General features: G+C 39.3%; 1 protein-coding gene across 1 annotated transcript; it reads right to left on the bottom strand.

Moving 5' to 3' along the window:
- Positions 1 to 7,059: 7,059 nt before the first annotated feature.
- On the bottom strand, positions 7,060 to 8,190 carry ACTBL2 (actin beta like 2; the record flags this gene model as incomplete). The annotated part of the gene is made up of 1 exon (XM_081053414.1): positions 7,060 to 8,190. The coding sequence occupies one exon, from the start codon at positions 8,188 to 8,190 to the stop codon at positions 7,060 to 7,062; it is 1,131 nt and encodes a 376-aa protein (XP_080909540.1).
- Positions 8,191 to 22,261: the final 14,071 nt, after the last annotated feature.

Genomic DNA, 22,261 nt, shown 5'->3' with positions numbered 1-22,261 from the left:
TTTTTTTCCCCTTTCTTCTGCCTCCTCCCCCACTCCGGTTCAAGCCATTGTTTCTCAGTCTAGTTGTGTAGGACACAGCTCCCTGTCCCATGCTGGTATTATGAGCCTTGCACTCCCCACAGCTGAGGCAGTCTGTCACCAGTCATTGGTTGGCTGCTCACAGTAGCTCACGGCAGCTCTCATTGGCTGCCGGGCACTTATGCTGGCCACCAGCCACTCATGGCAGCACCCAGCAACTCACGATGGTTGCCAGCCACACACGCTGGCAGCTGACCACTCACGCTGGCCACCAGCTGCTCACGGCAGTGCTCAGCAGCCAGCAGCAGCTCACGTCACTCTCTGGCTGCTCATGGCAGCCCAGCCTCTAGGGAGAGCTGTTGTGCTCAATCTCAGCTGTAGAGGGCACAGCTCACTGGCCCATGTAGGAATTGAACTGGAGACCTCGGTGTTAGGAACAGGGCGCTCCAACCACCTGAGCCACCAGGCTAGCCCATTTTTTGTGTTATTTATCTCTTCGTTGAAGTTCTCATTGCATTGAACCACTGTTCCACAGTTTAATGAGCATCTTTAATGACTTATTTTGAATTCTATCTAGTAGACAGCTTACCTTCATTTCATTTAGTTGTTTTTCTGGGGTTTTGTCTTGTTCTTTTTTTTTTTTTTGGTTGGAACATACTCTTTGTCTCCTCATTTTGCCTGTTTGTTTCTATGTATTAGGTAGATCAGCTACATCTCCTGGTTTTTAAAAAGTGGCCTACTGTAGAAGGTGTCTTATGAGGCCCAGTGGTGCAATGCCCCAGTCACCAGAACCAGGTGCTCCAGAGGTGTTCTCCGTGTGGACTAGTGTGGCACCCTGTTGTAGCTGGGCCACAACTGCTATGGACACACGGACAGTTGAGGCTAGTCCCTGGCTGTGAGGCCTGGCCACAATTGTTGTGGGTGTGCTCGTGTGCAGGGCAGCCTCAGCTCGGTGCAGGTGGCTGGTGGTTTGACTGCAACTGCTGCTGATGTGCTGGTGTGTGGACGGGCCTCTGGTGTGCCTGGCTGCAAGGCCCAACTTCAACTGTTGCAGATACACTGCTGTGCGCTGGTGCTAACTGCGGCTGCCCACCGCAGGGGCTGCTTTGAGGGGATATCAGTGACGGCTGAGGCTCTCCACTGGATGTGATAGGGTAGGAGCCACTTTGGAGGGTGCAAGCTGCAGTGGGTCCTATGGGAAATGCCACTGTGGGGTGAAGAGTGTTAGCAGGTTAATAAAGAGTTTCAGAAATGGTGGCTGCTAGTGTCAGAGGAGATAAGTAGAAGGAGAGTAAAGAAAGGAAAGAAATATGGCACCCAACAATACTTCTGTCCCTGGAGGAAGTTTGAACAGATCCCTGCCCCTCCAGCACACACTCTAAGATTAGTCAATGTATTAATCACCTCATGTATAACCCAGGTGCTTTTCAAACCATTGCCTCTACACTGGGACTTGGAAAGAGCATGACCTTGGTTTCCTACAGCACTTTGGTTCTTCCAGATGGAATCCCTGCTGGTTTTCAAAGTTGGATGTTATGGGGCTCCTCTTCCCAGTGCAGGTCTCCTAGGCTGGGGCTCGGATCTGTCGCTCTGGGGGCGGGGGTGGAATTTCTGAAGTTGTAATATCTCTCCCATTTGGGATATTACACAGGGAGTGGGGGACAGTTTGGGTCCTGACTAGATTGAGTCTCTGCCCCTCCTACCCATCTCAATGTGGTTTTTTTTATATCCTTAGCTGTAGAAAATCTGTTCTGCTAGTCTTCAGGTCGTTCTCAGAGCTCGTTGTTCTACACATAGTTGTGGCTTTGTTGTCACTGAGAGGCAGTGAGCTCAGCATCTTCCTACCCTGCCACCTTGGTCCTGAAGTCAGGAGCCTTGCTCTTGAATGCCGATTTAGCTTGTCTGTGAAATGTTGTTTCTTGTGGTTGGTGCAGAGTTTTGGCAACAAGCGTGAGTCCAGATCACCATATCATTCAAAAAAGCTTATATTTCTGTGAAAACCTTCCATTTATGAACCATTAAACACTGTGGATTGTCCTAGAATATCCCAGCATCCCCATGGTGAACATGAATTTGTCTTCACTGGTGGGTCCAGCTGCTCCCTTATTATCCACGTATGGAAACAATAAACAAGTTTCTCAATTAAAAGAAGAGGGATGATCTTTGGGGATATTTTAAGTGAGTCACCAAGAATATGCAGGAACCATGAAGTTAAAACACATGTTGGTGTCGGGCTTTCTTTTTTCACCGCCAACCTATAAAATAGCTAGGAAACACTTCTCTTATTGCAAGACAGCCACGAAGGGGGCATGAGTGAGAACTTAAATCCTTCTTGCTGTGTTTGTGTATCCTCTCGCTTCTTTACCACATACCGTGTCATATGGTATATGTATGGTTACAAATACCTTATTTCCAATTCCAGAGAGAACAACTTGGCTTTTGACTTATATGTTGTCAAATAGCCGATTAAATAAGATTTTCCATTTTTTAAGAGGTATTAGGGTGTTGTCTAGATAAAATATCTGTCATCATATCACACTAGTACATCTGTTGACTAGATTTAACTGAACCTAAAATTATAAGGTGGTTAGGACAGCAGATTTGGAATAGGATGAAAAACAAGGCAGGCAGCTCAAGGAGTCTCCATAGTCTCTATTACTTGTGGTGTTAGCTTAAAAAATGACATTAATAGTTCAGACCGGTCCTTTCATATTTAAAAAGGAAGTCTTAAAGTATCAATTAATTTTAATGAGCAGTCTCTCTACTGATATATACATATATTTCCCTAAAGACATTCCAACTGTATTTATCAACATCTGGAAGCAGTATCAGGAAAACCACATGCCTGGTTCCTAACTTCAAACATTTTTTGAAAGGAACCTTTTGTAAATTATGGAAAGAGGCTATGAATAGTTACCAGAAAAACATACTTTTCAATATATTACAATGTTATTAGGGAGTCAGATGCATGAAATGCAACTCTAGAGTGATTTGGAGCTTAGAAAAAAATATCAGTGAGAATGGAAATAGATTAGAAGAGCTGAATATACTAGTGTGCTCACTGAAAGTCTCTCTCTCTCTCTCTCTCTCTCTCTCTCTCTCTCTCTCTCTCTCTCTCTCTCTCTCTCTCTCTCAGGCTTTAATGGCCACACAACTAGCACACACTCCAAAGATGAAGTTAATTTATCCTTGATCTTTGACCAATCAGAAAAATGGGAAACTTTTATTGACAAGTGAAAACTTTGAAAATCTAGATGTGCATGTTGAGAAGTATGGGAGAAGTGGATGGAAAAGGAAAGAAAAGAGAACAGAGGGAAAAGAGAACATATGCTTCAGAGGAAAAACAATACCAACAAAAGTGGCACACTAGTAGACAGGGAGTTGAGAATAGAATGGTAAGAAATAAATAATGCAGAACTGTGACATTCATGACATACATCAGAATTCATGAATTCACTAGTTCATTAAACATGATTCATTCAAACCATGTTTAATGAGTTAATACTATGTGTTTGCTACTAGGAGAATCTCGGAAGAGTCAGAGGTGGATAAATACTGTCCTTGTCTCTGTCCTCTAGGTGCTCATTGATGGGTGAGTGTGGGAGTGTGGACACATTATAGGTGCGATGCTATTAGGTTGGTGCAAAAAATAATCGCGGTTTTTGCAATTATTTTTAACATTTTGAACCACAATTACTTTTGCACTAACCAAACATATCCACGTAAGTGTTACAGTGGATGCACAAAGGAGGAACTTATCACTTTTCTTTGAGAAATAAGGAGAGAAGGCTAGAAAAGTTCCATGGAAGAGGTGACATGAATTGAGCCTTATAGATTATGTACTTCTTTATATTTTCTGACATGGAACAGTGGAAATGTGAAAAAAAATCCTACCAACTCCAAAAGTAGTGAGCATAATGGTGCCTGAGCCATCTAAGAAAAGTTTTTATATTCATTACAACTTGTGTATGCTTTAAGACTTAATTTAGTGACTCCATCTACTTTGTCAACCTTCTTCGATCACCTGGTTTGAACTGTCCTAATTTGAATTATGACAGTACCTTGGACCATTTTTAGTTTATGAACCACCTTAAATCATACTGCTTTCCACTGCACATAATTTCCCCCACTACTGGATTATAAATTCCTCAAGGCCCTCGAAACACTTCTCTAGTAAATTCTGGCATAAGGAATTGAGTTTATAGTTGCAAGATAGTGAATAAATGTGATAAGACTCTTGTCACCTCAAAGGGTGATTCTTTGATTTTTCTGGAAAATGTGATATTCATTTCTAAGTCCTTCTCTATTACAGAATTGTGAGTGTCAGGTTCAACCTGTATCCCAGCACTACTTTACTCATTATTGAAAAATAAGCACATCTGGATGTTAGTGAAAAAGACTGTAGGTATTCATTTTGGACCACGTATGATTTCAGAAAAATATTACCTGTGGTTAGAAAATATACTTAGGGGAAATTGTGGTTCAGCCTTAGCCATAGATTTCTGTTCAGAGTGGATCATTGAAGGAGAATGGAAATCATTTACAGTGGTATACAATTTATCTGAAGGCTACTTCATCGCTATCCCATCTTATGAGAAAGATGGATAAGGCAAATGTCCACAGTCCTGTTCTGACTTTGGAGTCTGTAATGTGTTTTAGGTTCTGGTTGTTTACAGCTTTGATTCCTTGAGTTGGCTGCACATTTGGATTCTTAGATCCTAGACCTACTGAACCAGAATTTCTGAGCACAGGGCCAGGGAATCTGTATTTATATTAAACTTCTCCAAGTAATTTGATTGATGAGCCAGGTTGGTAAGCCCTGGTGAATAACAAGCCATTTGTATTACCTAAATTGAGAGCATTGATTCTAAAATATAATAATGTGACATGGACTGTTTCCTCATTAAATTCAGTCATTGGTTAATGTTGATGAACAGGAGAATATCCAAAGACCCTGGGTTTAAATTTCTGTTTGCACTGTGGGATTCATATTTCCACCTAATGATGCAGGGCTCAATAGTTTTCTCTCTGGGAAATTCACCTTACCTGTCTCATAAATTTCCTGTGGGTGGGGAGATGTGTTTTTTCTGGTAATTGAGAATGTAGGTCAGAGTGTTTGTGAAAACTACTCCGCAAATGGAAAATGTTGTAGCATATAAACTCAGGATATCATTACTATTGCTATTATCTCTGCCTACTAATTATCTGAAGACCAGTTCATCCACTAAAACCCAATTCTTAAATTGAGACTGCAAAGAATTTATAACCTTATCTGACTAGCCATCATCCGAACAACTTTTCTTTTAATGTTTACACGGTCAGATGTAACCAGTGCAGAATTATACCATACGGCTGAATAGGAAACACATAAAAAGAGATCCTCTCTGGACCATTTTACATTCTTTGGGAAGGATGAGGACAAATAATAAGAAATGCAAGAGAGAAGCAATTTTAATTTACTAAAAATTAATTAAAGAATAAAGGAAACTCATCAAGTTTATAAGCTTTATAAAGTCTTATAAACTAAAGTGCCTTGGAGATTAATTTTGGTTTAATGCATTTTTAAAAATTGTATTGCCAGGTAAAGGAAATAAGGAATAATTAAATGTTTTAAAAAGTTTAACCTTAAGCAAAAAATGCTTAAAAACTCAAATTTAGACCTTTAAAAGACAAGTATAAGTTTCTCAACTAAAAGGAATGAAGAAGAAATTCCTCCTTATTAAGAATCTGATAATGCCTTAATAAACAACCTCCCAAATATTTAAATTTTCAGAAAAAACCCCATGAAAAGTACAAATAACCCTGGTATCCAAATAATCAGAAATCGTAGCATATATTGAAACAAATGCACTAGTACTTAGAATTGGTTGAAAATTATCATTGGATTCATTAAAAATTTTAGACATTAAGGGAAGATGCACTGATATTTTTTAAGTTGTTAGTGTTTTAGAGAGACTTTGCATAAATAAGTTTTGCTAGCTACTGGATATTCTAAAATATTTCCAAGAATAAAATTAAAATTACCATACTGGAATTAGAATTTATAATTTACAATGATGCTGTAGCTATGTTTTCCCACAGTGAAACTCTTGATAAGAGAAATATCTGAAATCATGGCCTACAGAAATCAGTCAAGATGTGCTTTTATGCTAAGAAGTTGAAATAAAATTATTCTTGTCAAACTATAGTATAATGATATTAATTTGATATTACAATATCTCTTTATTTTAAAAGATAGGCATTATCTGTAGTTTTGCTTTTTTACAAATAGAATAGAGTTCAATAAGTAAGACATTAAAATACATGTTTCACCAGCAGAACTCCACTCCGATCTGAAAATTTAGTTGATTTTTAAACATTAATGGAATGTTGACTGTCTCATTATGCTTATTTAATAAGGGAAACAATTAAAATATGGAGCCACAAAAACAGTGACTACTGGGGAGTTAAGAAATTCACATTAGCTAGTCAGATAGCCAGATTTATCAGTATATTTTAAGACAATATTTTATTTTCCTGGTGCTTATGTATGTAGAAAGATTATTGACCCTTATAATTCAATATCTCTATACAAAGAAGGAAAGAATAAAAAATACTAATTAATAAGACACATTAATTTTTTTAATGTATTTGCTAAATACAGACACATTTTTTACAGGGTTGTAGAGCCAGCTATTGTTAAATATATTAAGCAAAAATAGTTTTTAAAGGTTGGAAATTCTAGTTATTCATTCTGAAAGGACATTTCTCCTTTCAGGAAATTAAATTTGATTTTACTCCTTGTTACTTATTTTCACTTAAACAGGGCTACATCTTTGAACTCTACAGGTGAGGAAAATAGAATATGGTATCAAAATTTTCCTTAAGTTGATAGAGGTCAAGATGTGGTTAGCTGGGCAGGAGCCCACAGTACTAGGATGGAGGTGAGTTTGCTGGTTTAGATACTAGCAAGAGTGAACTATTACCTTGACTCAGTTGAAGCTGGATAAAGGCAGTACCTAGAAAAGGGGAAAATTTAATCTCAGTGGTGTGGAAGCCCATTCAGAAACATTTCCTGTGAACAATGGGAGGGCCAGCCTCATCATATTCCTGTTTACTTATCCACATTTGCTGGAATGTGGACAGGCTGGCCAGAATGGAGCCCCCGATCCAAACCGAATACTTCCGCTCTGGTGGAGCTATGATTTTGATTTTCATGGTGCCGGGGGCCAGGGTTGCGATTTCCTTTTGCATCCGGTCGGCAATGCCAGGGTACATAGTGCTACCGCCAGACAACACAGTGTTGGCATATAGATCCTTGCGAATATCCACATCACACTTCATGATAGAGTTGAAAGCTGTCTCGTGGATCCCACTGGACTCAATGCCCAGAAAGGAAGGCTGAAAAATGGCTTCAGGGCATCGAAAGCGCTCATTCCCAATAGTGATCACCTGCCCGTCAGGAAGCTCATAGCTTCTTTCGAGTGAGGAGGATGCAGCAGCACTGACCATCTCTTGCTCAAAGTCCAGGGCCACATAGCACAGCTTCTCTTTGACGTCACGAACAATCTCCCGCTCAGCTGTGGTGGTGAAGTTGTAGCCTCGTTCTGTCAGGATCTTCATGAGGTAATCAGTCAAGTCTCTGCCAGCCAGATCCAGACGTAAAATGGCATGGGGCAGGGCATACCCTTCATAGATGGGCACAGTGTGAGTCACGCCATCCCCAGAATCCATCACGATGCCTGTGGTCCGTCCAGAGGCATAGAGGGACAGCACGGCCTGGATAGCCACATACATGGCAGGTGTGTTGAAGGCCTCAAACATGATCTGCGTCATCTTTTCCCTGTTGAGCTTCGGGTTGAGGGGTGCCTCGGTGAGGAGGATGGGATGTTCATCTGGTGCCACACGAAGCTCGTTGTAGAAAGTGTGGTGCCAGATCTTCTCCATGTCATCCCAGTTTGTGACCACTCCGTGCTCAATGGGATACTTCAGGGTCAAAATACCTCTCTTGCTCTGGGCTTCATCCCCCACGTAGCAGTCCTTCTGGCCCATGCCAACCATGACTCCCTGGTGCCGGGGACGCCCTACCATGGAGGGGAACACAGCCCGGGGGGCATCGTCACCGCCAAAGCCTGCCTTGCACATCCCTGACCCATTATCCACCACCAAGGCAGACAGATCATCATCAGTCATGATGCTGGCTGGAACCTTCCAGACGGCTGGACAGAAGTTAAATAGAGTAAATACCTGACTATGGTGTGCAAGAGAGAGAATGAGCAGGCTGAAAACACTCCAGAACTGCCTCCAGATAGGGGAGACTGTGCTGTGATGACAGGTATTTAAAGGTACGTACTGGCTCCACCCATTCCTATCCCACCACTTCTCAGCATTTCTGGGTGGCGTTGCCTTTGAGGTATTAATGATGATGATGATTATATAAATCATTAGTAGACCTTCCTTCATAAAGAGAAAATTGGCTACCAACTGGCCGTATCTCAGGTTACTGTAATTAGGCAACCCACACATGGCTGTCGGGCTGTTTTGGTGAGGTCTCTAGATAAGTAGGATGACGCGATGGGGGATATAAAGCAAGATGAAAGATAGCTAGAGCTAGGTGTGAGCAACACTGCCAGAAAGCCACTTCCTCCTCCGTTTACCCTCTGGCTTCCTTTCCTACATCCTAGTTTTAACTTTTCATTCTCAAGATGTTATTCTTATGAGAAGTCTCACTCTGCAAACTTTACATTTTCAAGATTTTTCTTTCCCCTTACGTTTCTAATCCCACAAGATGTCATCATGATAGAAAAACTGTTTTAATGAATGAAAATAATAAATTACCAAGGGTGGCATGATAATTGTAGTTATAATGTGTTTGTGTGCAGAAATTAAGGATATTTAATAAACTTCTAATCCAGAAGTGATCAATAAAGTAAACCACTACAGATTTTTTTCTTGATACAAATTTCTAATAACCAAATTTCATTTAGCACTACTATGCCTAGACAGTGTTTACAGAGTTAGGTTTTCTAGGTCCATATTGAGACTACATGGAGGCTGAATGTCCAACTATCTTGCTTGCTTTATTAATTAAAATGCAGATTATAAAAGTTTTATTTATTTGCAATAACTCTTGAGTTATACAACAATGAAGGATATTAGTGATATGCTACAGAGGAACAACAATTAAGAAAGTTCATTACTTTGCTTCCATATGTATTAGATGAATAAGATATAATCCCCCTTCAGTTCTTCTAAAGTAAAGCAGTTTTTCATGACCCAATCTGAGTTCTCCAAAATCACCTTTATTTTCCTTCCTTCCTTCCTTCCTTCCTTCCTTCCTTCCTTCCTTCCTTCCTTCCTTCCTTCCTTCCTTCCTTCCTTCCTTCTTTCCTTCCTTTCCTCCTCCCTCCCCCCAACCCCCTTCTTTCTTTCCTTCCTTCCTTTAATAATGGTCACTCTGTAAGAGGTAGCAGCAGCCCTGTACAGGACAGAACTGCACCCTCCAGTTCAAGGCCAGGAGAACTAGCCAGTGTCTTTGTCCACAAACCTCTTGGACAGTCATGGCAACACCAAGCTGTGAGTGTCTAGACCTCCTCTTTGTCTATAGCTTGATATCAAATTATTTTCTTCTGAATTTATCCAGTGCTTTCCCCTATAATCTGCCTTTAAAACTTTCCTGCTGATCATCAGTCGTGGTCGAATGTGTGTTTCACTACAAATCCATAGTTTTGCTTCTTCCCCACACCAGGACTATCCTTTCCCTTAATTTTTTCCTCTAACTGCAAAATCAATTCCTCCTTCACCATAATTAAATAACTCACCTTCAAACCTTCACACTGAAAGGTTTTGTGAACTTCCTTTTCATGTAGCACTACCAAGCTTTTGATTAAAACAATATTTTATTGCTATAGGACAGTGCTTCTGGGAATCTCAATCTCTTCCACTGTGTGGATTGCTCTGAGAATAGCCTTCAACTGTATTCTGCTCTTACTGGAGATTTGGTACATGTTTAATAAATGAATACACGAATGGGTACGTAGTGAGATTTTTCATTCCACACCCTGATCTATTCATTAATAGATAGGTACAGCTGACCATTTATTTTTTGGTTAAATACTATCTAATGTTTATATTTCATATTGATAAACTGGCTTACTCATATATTAAGAACTGTGATTGTTTGCTCAGAAGAAGTCTCTAACATATGGCCTTCATAATTTCTTATGATAAACCCACCAATAATAATTACTGATAATAGTTTATAGTGATTTTCTGTTTAATACATAGAACTTTGTAAAATAATGTTACAATTTTAAAGTGCAGCAACTTTTCCTGCAAATAAAACCTGACTCACCTTAAGGTTTCTTCAGGCAGGTGGACACAAGAGGGAGAAAGAAATGGCTTTGGTGATCTTCATCTTGGCCAGTCCAGGATGCACTTGGAAGGATAATCTGAGAGCACGAATTGTTTCAGTGGGGCAGCTGACGAGCTCCCCGCCCCAACTTGTGCTAGCCTACTTCCTGTGAACAAGACCAACTTTCACTCTACAGGGTGATAAGGCTCCCCTAATGTTTAAAAGGAAAAAGGTTTTATGGATTGGGATTTCATACCAGTTCTTCCTAACTCTTAACTTAAAATATGTGATGAATCAGCTTCTGACTAGTTTGACTGACTTGAAATCAAAGTTGTTAAGAGGCAGAATGGATTCCTGTGTACAGTAGATCAACCCTTGAAAATGTCTTGACTCTAAGAGGAGGAAAAAAGGGAATGTTATGCAAATGGAAACATCAATATTCACAGCAGGTCAGCTACTGCTGATGCGAAGCACATATCATCCAAGACTGAGACACATTCCAAGTTTTTTTCTGATCCTGAAAGGTGGAGAAAACAAAAATAAAATTTGTGATCATTGATCACTTAGTGTGTGCCAGTCCCTTTGCTGAATGTTTTACACATCCTTTCGAGGTACCTGGGATTATCATCCCCATTCACATCCCAATAGCATTGTTCCTACTCTGTCCATGTTCTTTGCAGGCGAGTGAGTTTAAGGTATTCTGAGAAACTAAAGAGGAGCATGAATTTTGGAGAGGTGGGATGGAAAAAAGGGTAAATGGAAGCCTGTGTTCTATGGGGTCCTTTCTTGCATTGGGGATGGTTTGGTGTCTACAACAGAGGAAAAATACTCTGTGGCTGAGTTTCTTTAATTACATGATAAATGTTCAAATGTAACACAGTCTTTAGGAATTTAAAAAGAAATACAATTCAAAAGATGGTAAGGCTGGGAGGGAGGTTCTATTCTTCATTGTTTTATTGAGGATGGGATGTGGTCGAATGGGTTTATGTTACAGGAGGAAAGATTTTAAACAGGAGAAAATTACAGAGAATATGATGATTTGTAATTCTGGTTTCTGGTGCACTGGCTGTTGTTGCTTTGAAGGGAAAATTCGGAGGTCTGGCTCCTGGAATTTTCTCCTGTTTTGGTTGGACAGGTCGAAAGACACTGGACTGCGTTTTTAAATGACTTAACATAATCTAGGGCATTTCCTACCCTCTCCTTAAAGCAGCAAGCCTACCTTTATGAGGAAATGGATGCCTTTTGACTTACTCAGAACCCTTCCTTCTGAAATTGAGTTCTTTGAAAAAGGACATCCAAAGATGCTATAAGAATTTGCCCAAGGAAAGCATTGGTAGAAGTATTCAGAGCAAGTCCTCCTTTTGTTCCATCTAGCAACAAATGAAATCTAGGTCAAACTAGTGAACTATCAGAAATAGACTTTGGGATTAAAATAAAAAAGAAAGAATTATTTTGTTGATATCTCTGGTTAACATCAATAATAGTTTTAGTTTGAACCAAAAAGGAAAGAAGAAAGAAGGGCTTCTGGTTATATAATAGGTTAATTAGAAACATTATATAGAACATAAAAAAATGCAAAAGAATTCAAGAATTTTAATGCCAGGGCGCGATTTGGCAAGGAAGGTACAGTTGACCCTTGAACAATACTGACCCCCATGCATTCAAAATCTGTGTATAATTTTTGACTTCCCCAAAACTTAGCTAATAGCCTACTGTTGACTAGAACCCTTACTGATAACATAAACAGTTGATTAACACATATTTTATATATTTAATATGTTAAATATTGTATTCTTACAATAAAGTAAGCTAGAGAAAAAATATTAAGAAAATCATAAGAAAGAGAAAATGCATTTATAGTAGTTACTGAAAAAATCTGTGTATAAGTAGATCTGTGCAGTTCAAATTCATGTTCAAGGGTCAATTGTAGAATGACTGAGAAGAGATATAAAGCAGAATTTCATTCCTTTTATACAGATTAAACATTCACTTATGGAAATAAAAGATTAGCATATGAGTCACATATGAACTTGTCACTCCTTGTTCTGAACCTTTTGATGACTTCCATTCACTGTAGAACAAAGTTCAAGCTGCTTAGTATAGACCTTAAGGCCTTTTATTATTTGGCTCCGACCTACTTCCCTATCCTGATATTTACCATCCTCTCCTCCCCCATTCAGGAATTTTATGCTCAGGTCTCCTGGACTAATTGCTCTTCTTGTTCCTTGGACCTGCTGACATCTCTTCCTTTACTAGGAATGTCCTCCTCACCTCTGTCGTTTCACAGTTCATCCATCTCAGATGTTCACCAGTTGCCCCATAAAATCTTCTCAGTTCCCCAGGAGGAATTAATCTCTTGCATTTCTCAATTCTCAGAGCCCTCAGCTCACATCTCGGTTGCAGTTCTTATTCCTTTCTGTTTTGTATTGTTTATGTACAGGGTTGTCTCTCTCGCTCTATCGTCTAGATCATGTTCACATTTTATTTCCACAAAGGCCTATAATGGGGTCTTGCAGCTATAGTTGTCTAATCATGGACTGTTGAACTGCACTTCCAATGTTTATTTTTAAACAAATGCTTGATTGATCAGTCTACGTTAACACTCCAACGTGTTATGTGTGTAAGTTCTAACCTAACATACCCAATACAAAATTCATCAGCTTCTCCAAAGTGCTCTGTTTATATCAGTGGTCTCAAGATTTTCAAAATTATTCGATTTTCTTATTTGGGGGTCATTTTTAACTCAATCAATTTTTTTTTCAGCAATGTGACATTGACATGAAATATTGGATATTGCGAGAGATAATTTTCATTTTCTCATTTCTGCCCCTATTTTGCTTTTAGTTTAGGCCTTGATCACTTCACATGTAGCTAAGTTGCAGAGCACTTTATGACTATTCCAACCATAAACCCTTCTGAAGGCACTGTCAGCAAACTCTTAAATCAAGTATACTAAAATCTCTCAGACTGCAAATTCACTCCCACGTGAAATCTAAGCTTCTCTGCTTTGCTCTGGTCCTACAATAACAGAACATAGTGGTTAAAAACACAGCTCTGGAACTGGTAGAGCTAACTTTGTCCCCACACTTGCTAGATCTGTAAATGGAAGCATTTCAGAGCTTCCCAAAGTCTCAGTTTCCATCTCTCTAAACTGAAGATAATTGTATTTACCTCATAAAGTTGTCTTGGGGTTGGTAAGAGGTGATGCCTATAAAGTGCTTAGCAGAGCATGTAGTAAGAACAAGAGTTCACTAAATATTAGCAAGAACATTTGCATTTTCCATCACTCCTGGGATGCCTGCTCAGCTCTCATCAATTGCGCCTTTTTACTCTGTAGCAGAGTGAAGAGCCATGAGCAGAACATCCCTGGGAAGGGTCCTAATGGAGACTGGGAAAATTTTATGAATGGGGCAGACATCTATGTTGAGCATTAAGAAAAGGAAAGCTGGGGATGGCTAACGGGAGGTGGAGAATTGGTGAAAGACCCTGAAGCCAGTGCTGAGTGGTTGGAATTTGATAAACCAGGCAGGCGTTGGTCATCCTATTGTGTCAGGAGTGGCTACCCTCTGAGTAGAGATGGAAGCTAAATTGTTTTGCAGGATTCAGTGATTTAGACAGTGTATAAGAAAAAACAAGGCAATGAGTGATACTCACTGATCTTGATGCAGTGTTTTCTTACACTTGGGATTGGAGGCGGGGGGAGTTTCTCTTTGTGCCTTTGACCCTATTTTGGCTTGATTCCCGCTGGAGCTGTGTGGTAGAGCTAAACATCATCCCTGGAAGAGGGCAGTGTGGATTATGGCAGCCCATGAAGGCTTCACATAAGCAACTCCAACTTTTGGACCAAGATCTTCTGCATAATTAGTGATGAATATTAGTGGAAACTAGATACCTACTTGTGTCTGTGAGATTTTAGAATACTGGCATAGAGGAAAAGTCCTAAAAACTTTAAGTAGAAAAAAAAGGACCACAGCAGATCACAATCAATGAAGTGAGAATCAGAGTACCTTCTCAATAGAAAAATTGGGAGTTCTGAGGGAAAATGATATGCAAGCTAGAGTTTTATACTCAGCCAGTCTCACAATTAATATGAGAGACCAATAAAAGCCTTTTCAGACATATAAGGTCTCAAAATTTTATTTCCCACTTATCTCTTTTTAGTTAATACGAGCATGTGTGCTTATGGAAAACCAGAGGCTATTATAAGAAAAGGAAAATGTGGGATCCAGGAAATAAGAAACTCAACTCACAAGATAAGCCAAAGAAATATGATGATGAAGGGAGATTCAGATACAATAACTGTGAAACAGGCTTAGAGAACAAAAAACCCAGTGAGAACTGGGGCACAGAAGGCTCCAGAAAGATGTTACAAAGGGAAGGATGAAACTCATAGAATTTCTAATGTGATTGAATGCATTGACAAAATATTTATTCCTTTGGTAGAAATTTTGAGGACGGATACATAGAATATTAATGGAAAAAAAGGGAGATTTGTTAACTCAAAAAGTGTATATAAGTAGAAATGTGAATGATATAGAGATGGTCATAGTATTGTAAATACAGAATAATGATTCAATAATAATTAATGATGTAATTATCCTGGAGGATGGGGAACAGGAAATTCATGAGTGTGCAGAGGCCTCAAGCATGCTAAATCTTCCTATTCCCTTGTAGGAAGACACAGATAAATCTCAATGTGGAACATCAAGGAATGGCTGTATAAATATGTTATTGAAAAATAAGGAGACAACCAAACCAAACCTCTAAAAGAAGTGATATTAGTTGTCTCTGAGTAGAGAAATTGGTGATAGAAAGAGGTAGGGCGTGTAAATCTTTTTTTGTGTTATAAGCCTTTTATAACTAAATAACTTTTAAATGATGCACATAAAACTTTGGTAAAATCAAAAGATTAAAAAGTATTGGATCCTCATTAAAGTAGGAAAAAATCTAATTTCGCTATCCAGAGATAATTACTATTATTTTCACATATTTTTTTCCTACATAGTTAAGACCGTGTATATATACAATTTTGTATCTTGCTTTCCTTCGATATCAGTATATCATAAACATTTCCCCTATGTCATCTAAAACACAAACAATAAGTAAACTGATAAAGATTCTAGTAGCTATTCTTTAAAATAATTGAATGAGTTGGATTAGATACCAGAACTATACTTCCTGAAATTGGGTGGGAGACAGTTCCAGTTTTAAATTATGCTGTCCACTTGTCAAATCATGTTTCCTTTTTTTTTGGTGGGGGGAGTAGTTCAGAATATGTGATCTTTGAAGAAATAAGCATCTGTGTCCATGGAGACATGCCATCAGGAAAATTGACTTTGTGACATATGAGTTGCTTCAATTCAGTTCTACTGTATTTGACAATAACAACGAAATCTTATATATGCATAGTATCCTTATAAGAACTTTAAAGAGCTTTCTTTGCCTTATCTCACTTGATTTTCACAATAACTCTCTGTGCTCGGTAAATAGATGATTTTTTTGGTGCAACTCAAACACATTAATATATCATATAATGAAAATGTTAGTAACAGTATCTATCCTAAATAATACTTTTCATTCATCTAAGAAAGGACTTTCTCATGTATTGCATGAGATTCTTAGGAGAATTAAGCTGTAAAAAATTCATGGAAATGCCGGAACTCTAGTGCCTATCTCTGTTTATCCATCCTTCCATCCTTCCATCCACATGTGGTCTGTCAAAGAGGCCATGCAGATCATTAGATAATTCTTCCTTTTGGCCAATTATGGAATCGTATCTTAATTATAACATGAGTTTCTCTTCTCTTGCTCTAATGATAGTTTCCCTCAAGGCTTTTCCCCTTGAATAGAATAAGCTCTGGATTGTGGTATTTTCAGGACCCCAGCAAAATTAAAGGAGGGAAGTAGGGCTGCTCCATTAAAAGAGTGAGGTAGAAGAGCCATTTCATTTTATGCAACTATCTTGAATTATGAGCTGGTTTGGGATCTAGAGGCCTTGGTGGGTCAGGACAAAATGTAATCTTAAAAACAAACAATATCTTTGTGTAAAACACAGAAACAGAGTTCGGAACCTATTCAAAAGGCATGTTGTGAAGATCACAACATGTTTTCTCATTGTTTTAAGATGTTTAGGAATCCTTATGGTGAAGAAGTTAGAAACTTTCTACTTCTGGCACATGAAAAATCGTCTAGATATAACCCATCCGGTCATGATAAAGCTTGAGGAAGACCACCAGAAAGAACGGAAAGGGAGCTTACAACTCTGGGTGCACTATACTCCACCAGCCTGAGGTCCCACTTTCCTGGAAACTGCAGGGAAGGTGGTGCAAATTGCCTCTTTCCACTCTTCTCAAAGCTCTTAGAGAAGTCCTTTGAGCATTGTTACCTTTATAAACTTTCTCTTTCTCTCTGTAGGAGTAATAATGTGTTTGGCTGAAGAAAGACTTCTGTCTATACTCTGGTTCTTCTTAGTTTTCATTTAATTAGCTTTAATTAAAAAAAATCATATATATTTTTTTAAAGCAAAGGAATTCCCTTGATTTATAATTTACCTAGAACTTACTATTGTCTTGCTATGATCTAAAGAAAGGTTGAACAGAAAGATAGGTCCTACCAGAGAGTTCCGGGGTCATTGATTGATCTTCCCTTTTCGCCAATTAACAATGAGATTATTTGGAATTGACATCGTCTATTGTAATTTTGTTCCTCTTTATTTTTAAATTTTCTTTTTGTTTCACTGGAAAGGAAAGATGATGCTCAGTTTTAAACGTTAAAAGTGTACAAGTTGCTTTGTTACAATAAAACTAAATGTGTACACACACACACACACACACACACACAAAATCAATGAGAATAAAACAGCCACCAGACACCTTCACCCTTATCACAAACCCAGACTTTCCATTTCATACCACGCGTGAAATGGAAAAACAAATAAACTGATGGCACTGTAGATTCTGAGCCATATATATATATTTTTAAAATGTTGTAAACAATTGCTCGCCATAAAACCAATATTTTTTTTTCTTTTCAGTGTTATGAATTTGGGAAATCAGTGCATTGTGTACCTGCAGATCTTATAGCTTGTATCCTTGGAGTTAGGGATGGGACCCTTTTGAGGATCCTCTTTTCATGCCCTAGATGGCAGCAACATACTTTAGTGGCTAACTAGTAATTTGGTCTGCAGCACAGCAATCCTCTATTAAAGGGAGAAGAGGTAAATCTCATCTCTTTAATCTTTACACTCAAATTTATGTAGTACCTTTAAATTTACTGCCTTTTCTGTGGCTGCCTGACTTAGTGAAGCCACTATTTATTAATGAGAATACATGGTTTTCCTTGTTGTATGGAAAAATGATGGTTTCGTTTTTCTAGGACAATTCATAAGTGTCAACGAGGGTTTCTCATCATTGGCATTGACAGTTTGTTTGTTGTGGGGGGCTGTCCTGTGCATTATAGGATATTTAGCAGCATCTCTGGCTCTACCCACTAGATGTCAATAGCTACTCTCCCCATTTGTGACAACGAAAGATGTCCCCAGACATTGCCAAATGTCCCTTGAGGGGCAAACTTGTTCCTGATTGAGAACCACTGAACTACTTGGTTTTAAGTTTCTCCAAAGATTGGACCCTGCATTTCTACCCATTTAATTTTGTAGGTTGCGGTGGATAAATTAAATCATATTTACTTATAATTTAAGTATGTACTACTTCTTTGTTCTCTTGGAGAATACTTGTTTTGGAGAAGAAAAAATGAAATAGAAAAGACAATTAACGGTACAATTATAGATGTTATACATCTCACCCCCAAAGAAGATTTAGGTTTTCAAATTATAGTTGCCTATTAATAATTACCACAGATAATGTGATTCTATTACTTTTTATTTCTTTTGCTTTTAATCAACCTAGCTAAATGTGCATGATGAAAAGGAGAGAAATCATAAGAGGCTATACTTGCAGAACTTTTTTCAGTATATGAAAAAGTTTCAAAGCGTTGAAAAAAAGTGTCAAGTTGGAAAGGACTTTATGGGTCATTTGGTCTAACTTCTGAATCTTTTAAAACTGGGGTACAGGAGTTGCGGTGTGAACTGAGTGGAAGGAAGGGCAGTATCATTATAGTTTCTCAGGCCTATGGCCTCTTGTAGGTGAGCAAGCGAAAAACCAATTTAGAAAGGAGGTGCGGGGGAGGAGAAATATTGATTTGATTATTTGCAAAACAAAGCAAAACACACAAAACAAAGTTAGCCCTTCCCCCACGTGGTGTCAAAGGATATAATATTATGTGAGACCTGGGGGAGGGATAGAATGGGAGGACAGAGAGAAAGGCCATTTTAAATGTATAGGATGTGTCTGTTGTTTGAAGATGCAGTCACATTTTTATTGAAGTTTTCAATACTATTGGGTTAAATTGTGTCTAAAACCTCTGTCCTGTTGGGAAATGAGATATTTTCTACAACCCATTTCTCCTCCCATGAATTTCACTGAGGAGGACTCCCGGCAGTGACTTGATTGTGGCCTCGGTCAAAGATGTTCAGATTCATTCAAGTAATGTCTCAATGATCTTTGCACTGCACTGCAGGTCACAAAGCACTCTGGGTGCTCTGGGAGGCTGAGAGCAAGCTAAGGTCAACAGTGAACTGGGGACAGGGCCAGGGATAAAACTTGATTCCCTAATTCTTGTTCCAGAACTCTAGCAGCCTGGCCTTGCTGGGGCCAGCCTGGTTTTGTTCATAGAGCTGTCATTTGATTTTTTTGGTCACTTAAACACCATTTGCTAACTGTTCCTAATTCCTGTGCAATTTTGCTCACAATATGAGAAACAAAGAGAGCTAAACAAGGGCCCCTTATGCTTTTCTTTGCTGTCGTCAGCGGATGAAATTGGCTGGGCAGAGTATAAGCTTTCTCTTGCTATATTTGATGAGATTGTTTTTTAGTAGCATGAGCACTTTTAGGAAGAAAATGTAAGTGTGCAAAGTAAGTGCAGAATGCTTTGTGGTCTCTAAAATATAGCACGTATTCATCTATTTTGGCAGGAAGATGGATTAGAGTCAGTAGATTAATCACTCAGTCAACAATTATTTAAATAGATCAAAAATCAGTCATCTTTGTCAGAGATGCTGACACTGAGCTAACTAACCTACACTGAATTGTGCAAATTAGAGAAAGGGAGGTCCTCTGGGCAGAAGGAGCCCTGCATCAGGTCCAATGACTTTAGTCTCCATACCCTCTCTGTTGGTTGCCTTTGTGCAGTGTGCAAACTGTACAACTGTACGTGCCTGTACAGTGAAGTGAGAGTATAAATCATCAATTATGCCATTAGATTTGAAAATTTCCTCAAGAATTAGGCCTTGAGCAGAATTTAAAGGAGACAGTCCTCTCTTTAGGGCCTGGCAGACAGGAGGAGGTAGGTTGTGTATTCTGAGGGAAAATCTCTAGAGACTTGTTGGTTTCTTGCCTCTGAAAACTTTACCCCTGTAGCTGGGTTAATACAGCCTCCTTGCGACTGTAGAAGGAAAAGAAGGAGCTGAGACTTAGCCCTGAACACATTTCCTCCTCACCTTTCAGCTTCAGGGCGTTATCGCATGTCTACCTAGCACAGCAACTTGTTTTTTTTTTTTTTTTTTTTTTTTTTTTTTTGATTTCTGCCGTATCTTCAGAGTTTTCTTGGGAGGGAATTTTGTGCCTGGTTTCCAGCCTTCTCTCTCTTACCCCTCACTGCCACTCCTTCCTCCTCATGGAGTTTTACCTGAACCTAGGACTGGGGACCTGTGACTCTATGCTACATTTCTCTGTTGCCACAGGCTTTCCTGACCTTCTGGCAGCCTGTGAACCTCCAGGCACACATTCCATGGACTTCTGACCATTGGCATCACCTGTTTGGGTGATATGCTAGATCAAGGGCTCACTTGGGACCTACAAATACTATTTATGCTTTCCCCCCATAAATCTATCTCCTGGTGTCAAACTAATATTTAGAACAATGGTTCTCAAAAGAGATGGCTCATTAGAATTGCCTAAGGAACTTTGTAAAATTAGGATGCCCAGGATGTACTCTGAGTCAATGAAATCAGAATTTCTGGGGATGTACAGGCACCAAGAGTTTTAAACCTCCACAGATTATTCCAACAGGCAGACATGGGCTAGCACCACTGTTTTACATTCACATCTTCATATCTGTCCCTCCTTAGATTAGTCAGTCTTTGCCATGCCTCCATCTTCAGGCCTGGGGTGTTTGCCCAGCCTCCTAAGTCGGATTGCATCCCTGGTTCCCGCTTTCCCTGGAATGGCCTGGTTCACCACCAGACAACCTTAGATTATGATTATATTTTGGAGTCAGAAGGCTGAGAGGGATATCTGGAGGCCTGAAGTAAGCCTTTTGTGGTTTTGTTAGCCTATAATTCTAATAAATGCACTCTATCAGTTTTGTCTTGCGTAGGAAAGAACATCCTTTGTAGGCAGTCCTCAGCTTATGAATGGGTTGTGTTCCAAAATTTGCTTGTGGTCAGCTGTTAGGAATGTAGAATCCAATTCCCATAGTAACAAAGTTACAAAGGAAAGTGGCAGGTCATAGTAGTCTCCCAAATCTTTAAAAGGCTGAATTTTAGTACTAACAGAGCCAAAGAATCAAGTCACCCTTTACTGTTAGGTTGAACCATATTAAATTGACATTTTTGTATGTCAAAAATGGTTGAATGTTGGCAATTTTACATGCGCTCAATCTTTACTATAGTTTACTTTAGGTTGGGGAAAATCGTTTTAAGCACTGGATTGGAATGTTCAGATCATATTCACCCTTGTCAGGTTTCCAAGAGGATCATGACCTCCTTTATCTCTGCCTCCCACCCCCTTCAGTTTCTCCCCTTCTAGCCAGGTGGTATATAGGCAAGGAGCATAGGCCTTCCAAGGGAGAGGATCATTTGTATACCTGTCCAAGGGAGACAGGTATACAAATGAGGAGGGCTTTGCCCGGGGTGAACTTCTATTGATCGTGATGATAGATGGGGAGGGTGGAGAGTCTCAGTGGGAAGAGGAAGGAGGAGTTTTGATGTCAGCAACCACTGGGAGAACAGACATTCCCATAGAAGCCATTAAGGTACTGCATGGAAAACCCAGCTTTTCTTAGAGCTGTTCTCTGGGAGTGGGGGGCAGCAGTAGCTGGGATTTTGTCAGGAGCAGGGCAGACTACAGGCATGGGCCAAAGAGTAGCACCCATTCCACACATATGGGCCACATGCCAACTGAGAGTATGTAGGTAAGATCAGTGGAAGTTATCTGCCTGATGAGTGATGGATGTCCCATGGAGGAGTCAAACCACAGGAATCTTACTTTGTGTGTATTGTCTTCCAATAGAAGCTATACATTTTAGATGATAGGTTGCTTGATGAGTCATGAAGTTGCAGTGTATCCTTTCCTTACTAATGCAGCAAAGGCCATTCTGTTTTCAGAGCTCAGGATACATGCCTGACACATAGTAGGTATGTGGGAAGGGTTGCCTGGGAACCAAGCAGTGCTGATAATTTTTTCTCTGTGTTTTCTATGAGAAGGTCAAAGATCACAAATGTGATTCCTCTAAAGGGAAATGTAGAAGTTTTCAGAACAATTTTCATACATTGTATTACCTAGGAAACTGACTGCTTTAGGAGAAGGCTGTGTTCATTTAGAACACAGCTGTGTTTTTCATTTCAACTTTAATTGTCTGTCTTACAAAGGAAAACGCCATTTTCATTGATGCTCATCCTTTCTCCAATAATTCTCCTATCTTGACCCTACAGAAGTTAAAATACTATTTGTATCCAACAATCACTCAATGAAGCAGCTGAAGATTTGTGATGCTCCAAATTAATTCCAGATCAACAAGGGGAAATCTCTGAGCCCTACTGGAATTGGTTGTCTGAGGACAACTGAGGATTTA

The sequence above is a fragment of the Rhinolophus hipposideros genome (genome assembly GCF_964194185.1).
Source record: "Rhinolophus hipposideros genome assembly, chromosome: 7".
Lineage (NCBI taxonomy): Eukaryota > Metazoa > Chordata > Mammalia > Chiroptera > Rhinolophidae > Rhinolophus > Rhinolophus hipposideros.
Note: the sequence above shows the minus strand (reverse complement) of the source record. Positions and strands in the feature narration are given on the sequence as shown.